The sequence below is a fragment of the Cucumis sativus genome, chromosome 2 (genome assembly GCF_000004075.3).
Source record: "Cucumis sativus cultivar 9930 chromosome 2, Cucumber_9930_V3, whole genome shotgun sequence".
Lineage (NCBI taxonomy): Eukaryota > Viridiplantae > Streptophyta > Magnoliopsida > Cucurbitales > Cucurbitaceae > Cucumis > Cucumis sativus.
Genome location: NC_026656.2, coordinates 1,956,693 through 1,970,256, shown reverse-complemented (window position 1 = coordinate 1,970,256; position 13,564 = coordinate 1,956,693). Strand labels below are relative to the sequence as shown.

Below are 13,564 nucleotides of genomic sequence, written 5' to 3'. Positions count from 1 at the left end.
CTTCTATTGATCATCAGATTACTTAATGTTATAACCAAGGCAGTAGAAACAACTTGATACACTATCTGTATCTCCATTCAATCTTTTGAGTGAAATAGGACGAAAGTAAGGAAAACTCGTTGATTTGATCCGTATTGGGTTGAATTCTTACTCAATCTGGGAGAGTTGATTGACACTTTAGTCAGAGATCAAATTTTGAGCAATTAATTACTACAAGCAAATTATACAGCTTTGCTTGATATACTGTTTTGGTGCTTTGTTTAAAGGTTTCGCACATGATAGAATAAAACAGTATGAGTATTTTGTAGTGTAATAACTCAACCAGCTAATTCTTAAATATTTAAGCTCTTTTCCTTGAGTCAAACTAAGTTGATATGAAGCTTACCAATCTGTAAGCAATTTGATAAAGAAAAAAACATTATTCTGAACTGATGATGGCTTATTATTTATAAAGTTAATGGAAACGATCTCAGAGAAAATACAACTAAAATACAAAGAAAATGTGGAAATCTATGATACCGCCTTCTACTTCAACTGACTGTCTCCGAAAATCTAAAACTCATACAAAGTATAGTGAAGAAATTTGAACTACAATGTTAGGAAAGTGATTTGAAGCAATTTCTTAGCCATTTTGTGGCAGAGTTGTCTTCATTTCACTTCAAACTGCAAGGCATATTTGCATCTGTAGAACCTCTTGAGGAAATAAGCATGCGGGAGGGTTCCAATTCAGACAGGATCTTGACAATTTAAGCTCTGAGAGAGAGAAGGAGATCGGAGATTTGTCTATTAGTCTGTTCGTGGTAACAAGAAACTAAAGCCTGAGTTTTCCCGAATCAGCGGTGGTGGTTCGATGTCTCCGATGTCTATTTGTTCCATAGACTTTGATAAATCATCAACTGAGAATGGAATGCTGCCGTACAAAAGCAACCAATAAACATGTTAAGGTTGTTCATGTTTGCTGGACTCTTCTTCTTCTAGTCTATAAATAAGGCCCTTCATGATTTTTTTTTTTCACAAAGATTGAGAAAAATATAAGTTTACTGTCCTTCAAATCCTGGTAAAAAGATACTAACCTTGAATCGTCGTCTAATAGAAATGAATTGCTAATTGCATGGTTCGAATCTTCGGTCATTAACACCCTCATATTGGATATAACCTAGGAGAAGGATGAACAATAAAGATTTATGAACTTTTGCAAAAATGATATAGACAAGAGTGGTTCAAACATAGATCTTTAGAGTCGAACTACAAGAGATGAAATACAATGTTTAAAATCTTACATCGGGTGAAACACTATGGGTGCCATATTTGTCGTCCCAGTACATCGTACTTATACGATACAGCTGCTGTATACTTAGTACCTGTGATTGAAGAATTTGGTTTGGTCATTAGGAGAGTAACTGCATAAAAACAGTACTTATGTATGTGTATTGTACACCAATTGCTTACACGCCACTTACCGGACACAGATCGTGACTTATTTCATCTAATGTCTTCTTTGGCTTCTGATGAATAACCTATTACAGTATTGAAGCAAGAATTTAGCTTATTTTCCTGTTGTCCAATTGAAGAAGTTTTTGAGAGAGGACTTGAACATAATAGAAGGATGGGGAGATACCAGAAACCCGATCGCTTGTCTAATATGCTTTAGCTCGTCCCAAGCAGAACCTGCATACTGCATTTTAATTTTATCAGTCAGTAACCGTTTAAAGAAAATAAATAAGATAAAGCAGCGTTTTCGAGGTACCTCATCAGTAGCTTTATAACACCAATGCTCTAATTCGGACAGCCCAGCTTTGACGTATTCACCATTGCTAAATGAACAACATTCTCGTCGTAATAGAAGACTGTAAAGAAAGAAAACATGTTTGCTGATTGAGAAAGCTCTTAGTTAAGTACCTCAAGAACAAGAAATAGGAGGGCTGAAAACCTGTTAAACAGTTGAACGTTGATGAAAGAAAATATTTGTATGAAGACTTTGCGAACCAAAAATGGGGGTACCTATAATGACATTAGACATAGGAAGGAGAAAGAATATACGATTCAGAAAAAGAAATTAACTAAAAAGGTCCAAAACAACCAATTACACCTGCGTATGCTTCTAGAGTAAAACGATCATTAAAGAGAATTTCAACTTGAGAAACCATAAGTTAATAACTTGTCAACCATATTTGCAAAAAGAAGCTAAAGGTTCTGCATACATGATTTGCTTTTAAGGTGTTTAAGAAGTTTCCGAGGCTCTTCACGATTCCTTGCCAGTGAGCAATTAAGGCACGCTGGGCCTCGGTGTTGGCAACAGAACGAGAAGATCCCTTCACCAAACTTGCCCTTGATGTTCTTGGTGCCTTTTCCATATTACATGAATAAGGGTTAGACTATTGGTGATTAGGAAGAAATTAAACTAAAGAAGTGAACCAGATAATTCATAAGGTATAAACTCTAAATATACATACCTGGATGCACAATCCTAGCAATGGAGAAATTTCTTTCTTCAGATTATCTCTTATCATTCCATAAATTTTCTCTACATAAGCTGTAAGCTGCTGCTTGAAAAGCAGAGCAGGGTACTTCGCTTCAACTTGCCTTAAAGTGTCCACTCCACCACTTGTTCCACCATTGATTAAGGATAGATTGACTCCTTGTGGAGCTCCTCGGAAACTCTAGAAAAAGTTTAGAGAAGAAAAACATCAGATAAATTTAAGTATGATGGTAATTTATGTATATAATAACAATGATTTGTGAATTCTTTTGTATTAACTTGCGTCATCCTCCCAAATATTGTAGCTGACGATGATCTTCGACGTTGTGGAGCCATTCCAGCAGCACCACTTGCTTTCAATGTACGTTGAAGCAGTAAGAGAAGCGTTGAAGCGTTGGATAACCAATACGCCAAGACATCATTGTTATCCTGAGACTGGAAAGAAAATGGTGTTTGTATTCATGTTAGCAGTGACTCTAAACTAAAAAGACATGCAGAAAAGAGCGGTAATATTTAAGGTCAATCAGTTTGAACCTCAATTGCATGGCCTATAGTTTGAATTATCTTATCAAACACACTGGTGCGTTCGACTTCAAAAGACCTCCACTGAAGCAGACACTTGTAGATGATACAAGCAGCAATTGGCCTGTTTCCTGCAAAGCCAAGGTGCTGCGCAATACATCGAATGAGCAAATCTTGATTCTCTTGCTGTTTATCATTAAGTGATTTTTGAGGTTTATCCTCTACTTCTGAATCCCTTTGGTTAATAGAGGGGCTGTGTAGATCCTGATTCAGTAAATGAGATAGTAAGTTAAACGTAAGAAAAACCAAAATGGAATGAAGAACTTCTATTTATTCCTTCAAATAAATTCCATGCTCAACAACAGTTTTACACTTTTACTGACCAAAGGTGTTCTCCCTTCTCCTCCATAATGACCACTTTCAGCACCTCTCTGTCATTTGTCGCAAAAATTTCACATGTAAATATCCCCAACATCACAATATAATTAATTATTAGTTATCAATCTGCCATATAATAGCAATGTCTCATAATACCTGAAGAATTGATCTAGACCGTCCTGAGAGGATTTTATTAGGTGCCATAGACAAAGCTTGTTGGCGCAAAACTTGATTCTCTGATTCCAAATTGGAAAGCTTCTCTTCTAGCCTAATCAAGAGAGTGTTCAGTTAATCAATTCATGAATGTCAAATTAGTAGCTCTTACTAAGGTAGAAGACAACTGAAGTGCCTTAAACTTATATAGAGGATTGTTATAAAGACTGAAAGTCAGAGCCCATAAGCATGAGTTCCCTAAAAAACCTTGATACATTTGTTAGAAATCTTAACGGCAATCTGAGTGCAATTTTCGTAAACATGTTAAATATTGTCCATCTACATAAGTTCAACAAAAAGTTGGAACAATTCAGTGCCAGCAAGTCCCACATTATTAAATATATAGATAGAGGCAATCTAAGAAGGTGATTGATGGAACTTTACTCTATTTTCAAAATAGTGATATTACCTGGTCAATGACTCCTGGAGCTGATGAGCTTTTTTCTCTGTATCTTCTAACTTTTTACGTTGTTCTTCTCTAGACTTTTCTATTTCACTACATTTTTTCTCAGATTCATCAGCTCTGCTTTTCTCTGTCTCCAGTGAGGTCTGAGAATTCGTAAAATAAATGTATTAATCAGTGTAAAAGGAATTACCAATCATCTGGAATGGGATAAACAATGAATGACTGATTATGTGACATGTGTTAATGCTGATATATAACAACAGAATGTTAGAAACACATCTCATCTAGCTGAAATACCAATCAACCATAAAATAAAGAAAAGGTTGGAAAATAGAAAGAAAAATTGTCACTAATGACATCAGGCCAAATCATTGACTTTCATGTACTTGAATAGCCACTAATATAGTGATCTCAGCATGCAGAGCTCCATTAACGAAAAGAAGAGGCTGAAAACAAAAAAACGATTTAGTTAAATTTAGTTTAAATGATGAGCAAAATCATCAATACCTTTAAGTTTTCTACTTCTGTTGTCAAATCATCAATTTTCTTGGTATCTTCAACCAGAACTTGGGTTTCTTGAATAACAGGAGGTGCTTCTTCAACAGCCTTCTTTACAGCCTCTCGCTCCTTTACGAGCAATGAGTTAGTTTCATCAACTTTAGTCTGCAGTTCTTGCAAAGAATTTTGTAACTTTCCTATCTCCTGAGCTTTTGCCTCTTCCAGGTCCGTCTGCACAGATGATTCAAAGCTTATTAGGTGAAATATTTATCTCAGTACAACTATTGTTTCTGGGGTCAACCATAAAGGATGAAAAAGACTACAAGTAGTTAATTTGTTACAAGTTGTCAGTTCTCTAAGGTCAACCAAAAAGGAAGATCAAAACTACAAGTAATTGATTGTTTCAAATTGACTGGTTCTTTTTATATTTAGTTGAAAAGGAACTGCCTGAATGTCTTCCTGGGGAGTATTTTCCATAGTTTATTACCCAGTGATAAGTTTTAGTATAAAACATCACCTGTGACAAATATAATAAAATTTAATGTTAAAATAGCATAAGATTACCCTCAGGCGTTTTTCTAACTGTATGCGCCAAGTAAGTTCCTCCACTTTCTTTTCCAACTTGTCCTTTGCTTCTTTAAGTGCACCAGTCTCCCTTGCAGCCTGAAAAAAGAGTGCTTTTAAGTTGCCTAATATGAAAACAGAGAACAAGAGACAGAAAAGAACTTGGAGTTTGAAATTTTTATTAACATAGAATACACGAAAATTGTCTACTTCTATCCAAATCAATAATCAGAGTAACATCAGATAAAAGATTTGATACATCCTTGGTTGGTTGCCACCTGGGTACATACGTCCAAGCATACAAGGTTTCAAGTTATCAAATGGATATTTCAAATCGACAAATTTCAAGTATATGGTATGAAATAAAATTCTATACAAGAAAATAAATTGATCATTGCTTACCAATTTAAGTTTTCTAAGTTCCTTTCTAGCAACTTTTCCCCTCCATCTACATTGTGCAACTATTGAGCCTCTCTGAAGTTTTTTATAGTATGAGGCAGCTTTATGGCAACGCCATCGAGCCTACAATTTTATGTATTAACAGGAAAATATTTAATCTAACAATAACAGGAATAGATTGCTTAAATCAATTAAATATAAGTATGGAACCTGAATGATAATTGCCGCCTTAGTCTGCTTCCTAAATCTGAATTCATTCCTAGCTGCCATTGCCCTTAATCCAGTTTGCACATAAAGCACTGAGGCTTGTAGTTTTTTGTAGGTTTTTCTTGCATGAAATCTTCGAGCACTTTTCTGAATTTTCACAGCAGCTGCCTCTCTCTTCAAATTCTTGAAAAGTTTGCAAGCCAGTTTTCCTGTAATCATGGTAGTTGCATGTAATGAAAGAACCGTAGCAACGTACTTAACGGTAAGCTTAAAAATTCCTCAATTTGGTGGGGGGTCCTTCATAAAAGTAAATAGCATTATTGATTGTTGTAGAACTCATGTACCAGCAAGTTGCTTCAAATGCCTTACCTCTCCATCTAGATTGCACGTATATGGTTGCCTTTCGTAATGCAATGAACTGTTTACGAGCAATATGGGTTCGTGTGCGCCGTTGAATAGTCTTTGCTGCATTACTCAATACCTCTGCTCTTCGAGCATCTAATTCAGCCATCTGACCAGCCCTCAGGAATACTTTTGTCTTACCTATCTGCAAAATGCAAGTTGATATATATGCCTCATGTTCACCATATATGACTGCATGCTTGGGCAAATTTTTCATTAAGAACAAGATTTGATATTAGTAGATGTTTTAAACACATACAACCACTCCATCATCGTTGCTACTGGAAAAAAGTATCATAATCCTGTGATTAAATTTCTATTGGCTAATGTAATGATTGTGAAAGTTAAGGTTAGATTATTTTAGTTTTGAAAGAGATTCATTATTCACGAAAGAAGTATTTTTCACATAAAAGTAGGTGTAAGACAAGCTCTCTGTCTTACCTGAAACCCTTTGAGTCCCTGCTTTTCTAATATCTTTTTGCAAACAGTCTTTTCATCGTAGCTGTCACCAAGAAAAGGAAGGTGGTTTCAGAATGCAGAATATCAAGTCCTCTAAGCAGTATTGTTACAGAATGAATACCAGAGGTGCTCTCTGTTTTCCACACCACTAAACTCAAGAGTGTATGAGAGTGAAAGAGAGCTGTAAAATATTTGAAACTGAAAATACTTACTTTCCTTCTAAGGATTCTTGAGCTAGAATTCCAAATCGGTTAATGAATTCAAAGAACGCACGGCGAGTAGGGTACCCAGCACAGCTGATTCTGATTGCCTCTAAGACACCCTATTAAAGCATGGAAATTATTGTAGAGAAAGAGAATCAAAATCCAGTTACTGGCTGAACAAAATAGGAAAGAAAAGTAGTACTCACACCACAACGCAGTTGTTGCATAATGTTGACATTCTCAAATATGGCAGGTTTCAAGAGGTTGTTTGGCTTCACACATCTGATGTAGTGAGGTTCTGTGGAATTTAGTGTCTCCATTAACTGTTGTAGTTGTAGCTGCAAACACACGATCCAGTACTTAAGGTTATGATCTCTCAACACAAAAAAATATCTTCCTTTCCAAGAAGGCAAGTTAGGATGTTACATTCAGATACAGTAACTGATTGATAAAAAGAAGTTTCATCCTAATGCCTTTTTATGTGGGGTTTGAATTCATTGTTTGTTCTTATCACAGAAATTATTTTGATGATTGAGAGAAAACTACCTTAAAGCGAGATCCAATTGAAGAAAACTTGGAAGATTTTGCAGATTCTTCTTTTAGAGGGGGGAAAAGACCAGCAACAAATGGACATTTGGATGCACCCAACAAATCCTGATATTCAGGAACTACATAATCTTTGTTTTTGTCCAAAAACTGATCAGATTGATACAAAACCTGATAACAAATACATAAATTGTAAGCGTAAGAATCTTCCCTGCCATGAACAAAATTATGCCTTGGAGTTCATATTACCTCTCCAGCATAATGAGCAATGGTAAAATCTGTTCGAGAAAGTTTTGGCTTTATAAACCGCTTATGTGCTTTGAAAGTCTGATAGAGTTTGTTAGCAAATGTCTCATGTGTGGACTTTGGAAACATGCTGAAAAAAAGATGAAAAAGCACAACTTACGTGTTAAAATTGATAGAACTACATAGAAAAATTGAAGTGTTGAACAAAATACACATAAGCTACAACTTCTTTAAGAATTGTATAATGACAAGAAATTCGCTACCTGATAATGGTCAGTCTCAGTGAAAAGTGACATTTTAGAGAATTAATTGAATTACAAAAACTTACCAAGCTTCATCAAGGAGAGCCACAATTCCACCAGGTTTCTGTTAAATAAAGATACCACAACCAACTTCAGAAAGGTATGATAATATTACTGTACAAGATTTGATTATAAGAATATATAAAAACCATAGTCATGGCTACAAAGGGATATTGCCGACACGTGCATAACTCAACTAGCATGTCCTTGATTGAGGTTTGAATCTCCGTTGAACTTTGGAAAAAAGAAAACTATAAAGAGATGTTTCAACAATGGTCATATGAGGTTTTAATCACCTGAACAGACTTTTTCATATAAGTTAAATTGAAATGGTCATCAATGTAACCTTTTAATGCTCTTTTTTATTCCATCTGATAATGGTGAAATGTTCAAGGAACCATTTACAATAATCAGGTTTGGTCACAAAGCACTGGTAGATTTCTTTGTTTCACTACTTGTCTATCTGGTGTTGTGGTTTAATACCAGTAGAACCAATCAACGGTCTAATCAATATTATTGATGGACCATTTATTATGTTAATCACCTATTGCTGATCGGATGTATATATATTTATGAACTGGCCATTTTGAACAATATATACATAAAGATATGTGTACATCCATTTGCATACACTACCATGTTGAATGGATAAGAATAATGAAAAAATGAATATATATATCTAACCTTTTCAATAAGATCTAACACATCTTGGTTGTCGACAAACTCAATGTAACTCCAATCAATCTCTTCTTTTGTATATTCTTCTTGTTCCATTTTAAAAACGTGCTGGACATCCAAAAAACATATGTATATTAATTAATGAAAGGCAAGTTAAGAGTGCTTAAATGGTGTAATGATTTCTGAGAGTCACCTGATTGAAATGTTGCTGTAACTTCTCGTTTGTGAAGTTAATGCAGAACTGCTCAAAACTGCACAGCATGATATGCTGAAATTAAGTTACAAGAATTTCCAAAGGTACAAATACAAGGCTTACACAGATATAAGCACATGAACATGCACATAATTCAGTGAATAATACATGACCATGATAAATAACAAATAACGTGGCCGTATTTATCGATTAAAATCACACGAAGAATCTACGAGTTACATGAAAAGAGCTTGTTGGAAGACATTTGATGAGAACAAAATTTCACAGTAATGCTAAGTTACAAGAAACAAACTAAGCTAATTATGGAACTCCAATTAAACTTATGTAATTCACTCCATCAACCAGTAGCCTCTAATGCTTACATGTGCTTGTTTTTCTTTTATCTCTTTGATTTTGATATATGGGTCGATTGGAAAACTTGAACCAATATCCAGACTTACAACCATTATTCCTTACCTGTTAGCTTTGAAGCTTTCAAAACCATAGATATCAAGGACCCCAATCAGGGACTTCGATTTAGGATCTTGTCCAATTGAGACATTAATTTTATCAACCAGCCTGCATGGGAGATAAAATACATTTAGACACCGTATGGAACTTGGTATTGTTTTCTAGTTTCAATCTTGTATAGTAGTTTCAGGGTGTAGTTCAATTATTAGCCATTAAAGCGAATGACATCTTTTAAAAGTGGGGAACTTACCAGTCAAATAGTCGAGAATATATAGTTTTAGCCAAACCATCACGACTAACAGCTGCACTTTGAGGATCCAAGCTACGTTTTATCACTTCTTCAGGGGTGATCATGACACGCTTGCATAATGCATCTTCAAGGCCAGCATTATCACACCTGATAAAGTGCGGTTAGATGAATACCAGTAATATAAAAAGATGTAATCATAAGCACCATTTTAATGTAGGATCAATACATGAGAAGCTCTGAAGTCATTTTAAGATGGAACTTAGCCTTGTCATCTTTTGGAATTGATGAATCAACATCTTTTCCCTTAGTAAATACAATGTTTCCAAGATGAAGAATTGCAGCAACAACCCTAAAGATTGCTTCCTGTCAGAGTAAAGAGAGGAGAGGAAAGACATAAGAAGACGATTAACTATGCTCAAAATTAGGAAATAGTTACAAGCTGCAGCAGATACCATACCTGCTCCTTCGCACTTATTCCAACTACATCCATAGCTCTTCTAGTGGCAAGATAGTCATGAGCATCACTTACATCAACCAGCTCATAGCAATTTGATTGATTTAGATAATGAAATGACCTGGGATTTCCCAACTTGTATTTTTCAATTTCCTGTTAATATCACAAACAATCTGATTCACAAACCAGGACTGTGGCAATTCCACGATCATGTGTCCTAAACGATGTAACATTCTTAGTTTAAGAAACTACTGAATACCTCCTGAGGTGCAGCACAAAGGAGGTAAAAGCAATGATAATTGCGCTCAGGATCAGAAACTTGGCAAACACGAGATCTCTCGAGGAGGTAAGTTCGGATAGCTGCTCCTGAGATTCTCCCATGCTTGTCAAACTGGATTTCAACGAATTTACCAAAGCGACTGTATGGAGAAAATAATTCTCAGGAACAATTTGAGAAATGAAAATTTGCTTCTTTTATTAGTTTTTAGGAATAAATTTTCATGAGGAAATTGCATGCATTAAATGAAGTAAAGTTAATGAATGTACTTTGAACTGCCAGGGGAAATGAATTTCCAACTTCTGGGAATGTGGAAAGGTTTGTTTAGAAAAAGAAATCTGATTGAAACACTCTTTTTAAGCACTTCCGAAAGAAAAGTAATTAAATGTTTCACTAAAAGCAGTGCTTTTTATCAAGTTCTAGAATTTCTCAACTAAACTTTTAGAAAATGCTTTTAATAAGTTAAAAGCATATTTTTAAGTGTTAACCAAACACTACCATTTTATATAAAAACACTTTCAATCCTCCACATATTTTACCTGGAATTGTTATTTCTGACAGTTTTAGCATTTCCAAAAGCTTCGAGCACTGGATTTGACTGTAAATCAAGTCAAAGGAAGAAAATACCAGGAGACTTGAATCAGAAGTTAACTATATATAATATTTGAGGGAAGAAAACATAGCTTAAAACGTGTCTTGCTGTTTTGGAGAAAATAGTGGTTTTATATTGAAGTTCTAATTTATCATACCTCAAGCACTTGTTGCTCAACTGTTCGTCCTTCAGTGGCCGCCCGGCCTCCTAAAAATGCAAGGTACCTCATGAGCATTTTTGTGGTTTCAGTTTTCCCTGCTCCACTTTCACCACTGACTAGAATTGAATTGCTTTTACCCTCATTAATCATTGCCCTGTTTTAGTATAAATGTTAATTGTCAGTATGTAGAATTTCTTTAAGATTAAAATGTTGAAATTAAACCTGTATGCAACATCAGCAACAGCAAAAACATGAGGACTCAGTTCTCCAAATGGTGCTCCTTTGTATTGTTGCATCATGTGACCATCGTAAAGATGAGGCAGTCTTTGGAATGGATTAATAGCAATAAGAATATTACCAGTGTATGTCTGCAATAAGAAGGAAGATTATACGATATCCTTCTTTTCTTCAACAGAGTGATAGTTACAATATGAAAGGTGAAAATTTACATAGATTTCATTGAGTTCGTATCGTATTTTTAAATTTTGTAGAACTCCAGGCTCATGCAAGTAAGATAGCTTTGTCATGTCATCAACGCCACCAGCTGGAGCTTCCATATCTTTGGGGTATATTTTGGATAATTTTGCAACAACCTAAGATGCCAAATAGCATACACAAATTAATATTTGTTGAGATAAATGGTGAAGCCGTGTTTCTAAGAGAGACCGTAAGGAACATCTGAGTCAAAAAAATTGTAATTTAACTGTAGCTATATTGAGAAAATGCAAGGATTCTTGTATATCTTGTTTCTTGTTCAAAAATATATATCTATATCCTGACTTCTGAACTTCCTATAAATAATCTTCTTTTAGCAAAACTTTAATGATAATATGAAAGAAAGAAAAGGTCTTTGCCTACTTTTTTTCCATTGCTGGCTTCGATCTCAGCTTCCTGTCCTGTAATCTTGGACACCTGTCCATCAAGCCAAGCATCTTCTGGATCTTCAATCCAGACATGAGAACCTACAATAATGTTAACTGGAGTACCCTGCATATTTTGGAAAAAAAAACTTAATTCAGAAACTATCACATTTGCACTATTTTTAAAAAGAAATAATACTTACGTCTGAAGAAGCACATTTATGAAAAGTATACACATCCTTACCAAGAAGCTATAGAAATTATGAAAAGGGAATCCAGGGATTATTTTGAAACAGTAACTTCTTTCCAAAGCAAAATAACTTTGCTTATTACAATTCTTCTCCCAATAGAAGGGGGGAGTCCAGCACAAACTCAACTGTTCTTAAGCTCTCTATATGTTCCATTTTTCATGGAAACACGATTGGTTTGAACTTGCTTCTAACTGATATCCTAAAGAAAGATCCCAAGAGATAAATATTTACTAGGAAAGTTATATGACAGCAAGCATCCATAGTACTGAAAAATCTCGACCCTTTGATGAAAATGCCCAGTTATTAGGGGATATTGATCGACTTTGCACCTGCTAATGCTCATCCTCCCACCCCATCATAAGCCTTAGATTTACATTCCAACATAGACAATGAATTCTAAATCTTTCCCAATACATATCTCTATGAGCAGAAAATCATCACTTACAGTCATTCACTTCCCACATTTTTATTATCATGCATCATTTCAAGGGCCATTTGAAGATTATGAACAGAAATCAATTAAAAGACATTTTCAGCTATCAATCTAATCAGCAGCATCAGATCACAATGCAATACATCTTTTGTGATTCCTTAGCCCCCTTTGATCTAGCAAATGAATATTACAGCCAGACATAAAAGCTATAGTTTAGAACTTCTTTTTTTTTTGTGTGTGTGTGATTAAATCAAGATATATGATGGCAGTACACCAACCATTTCTAATGCTGCAATCTGAAGCCTGTTGACGATTGGGTACTTTCTTCAAACACTTCAGCTGCCTAACTCATACACCATACCAAAGACACAAGGGCTAAAGAAAACATCACCTTGATCAAAACTAGAATGACCCAAAATGGCCCATTTGACAAAAATCATGACTAAATTCACATGGGAAAGCAAGGAATGGAAGAAAATGGGAGATGGGTCGGAGTGTAATGGAAGAAAATGCAGAAAAGAGACATTGGGGGGAGGAAGTGGATGAAGAAAATGAAGGAAAAGAAGGTATTGAGATGTGAGAAAGAAAAAAAAAACTATGTGCTTTAGAGAGAGAGGGGTAGTGAATGTGGATGGGATGGAATGTGGGAGTGACATTGTTCATAAAGACCGGTAAGTTCGGTAGTCCCGTTAAATTCGCGCCAATTTATGGCTACCAAGTCTCTCTTTTCTCTCGCTCTCAACAGAAATGAATTTAGATGTCTCTGCTGAGCCAAATGCTACACTGACTTTCCCATAAATCAACCCTTCATCCTCACCCTTCGATCCAAAAGCAATATTTTTATTATAATTTCTCAAAATGTCACACCTAAATTTGAAATTTCATTTTCATACATCCATGATTATCGTTACACCCAGACTTACGATTTACATCCATTCATAATTTGAATCAGTTCATTGTTGTCTCCCACAATTATAATGAAAAATATTCGAATCTCATTCAAACTTTAATGCGGTTGACACTTGTAATAATCTAATCACATATACAAATAACAACCAAAAAATTAAATAATTTCATTTTGAGATTTAGAATTTTACCGCATTAATCACTCACCCAATTAA

General features: G+C 35.1%; 1 protein-coding gene across 2 annotated transcripts; it reads right to left on the bottom strand.

The window, feature by feature from the left end:
- Positions 1-369: 369 nt before the first annotated feature.
- Positions 370-13,349, bottom strand: LOC101206606 (myosin-11). 2 transcript variants are annotated; one of them, XM_011650436.2, is made up of 38 exons: positions 12,722-13,349; positions 11,758-11,886; positions 11,349-11,492; positions 11,122-11,267; positions 10,897-11,053; positions 10,687-10,745; positions 10,130-10,289; positions 9,874-10,023; positions 9,643-9,779; positions 9,417-9,563; positions 9,173-9,274; positions 8,696-8,753; positions 8,509-8,610; positions 7,851-7,888; positions 7,526-7,652; positions 7,277-7,447; positions 6,937-7,068; positions 6,740-6,849; positions 6,510-6,570; positions 6,036-6,213; positions 5,670-5,875; positions 5,463-5,582; positions 5,061-5,159; positions 4,506-4,727; positions 4,002-4,141; positions 3,536-3,647; positions 3,385-3,432; positions 3,014-3,265; positions 2,759-2,914; positions 2,454-2,660; positions 2,202-2,345; positions 1,931-2,001; positions 1,748-1,847; positions 1,619-1,675; positions 1,461-1,517; positions 1,281-1,361; positions 1,074-1,156; positions 370-910 (listed from the first exon to the last, which is right to left on the bottom strand). In XM_011650436.2, exons 1-38 carry the CDS (start codon positions 12,722-12,724, stop codon positions 787-789), a joined length of 4,590 nt encoding a protein of 1,529 aa, XP_011648738.1. In that variant the 5' UTR covers positions 12,725-13,349; the 3' UTR covers positions 370-786. The 2 variants fall into 2 exon arrangements, with proteins under 2 accessions (XP_011648738.1, XP_004139250.1); XM_004139202.3 differs by lacking the exon at positions 12,722-13,349 and having other exon boundaries at positions 11,758-11,892.
- Positions 13,350-13,564: the final 215 nt, after the last annotated feature.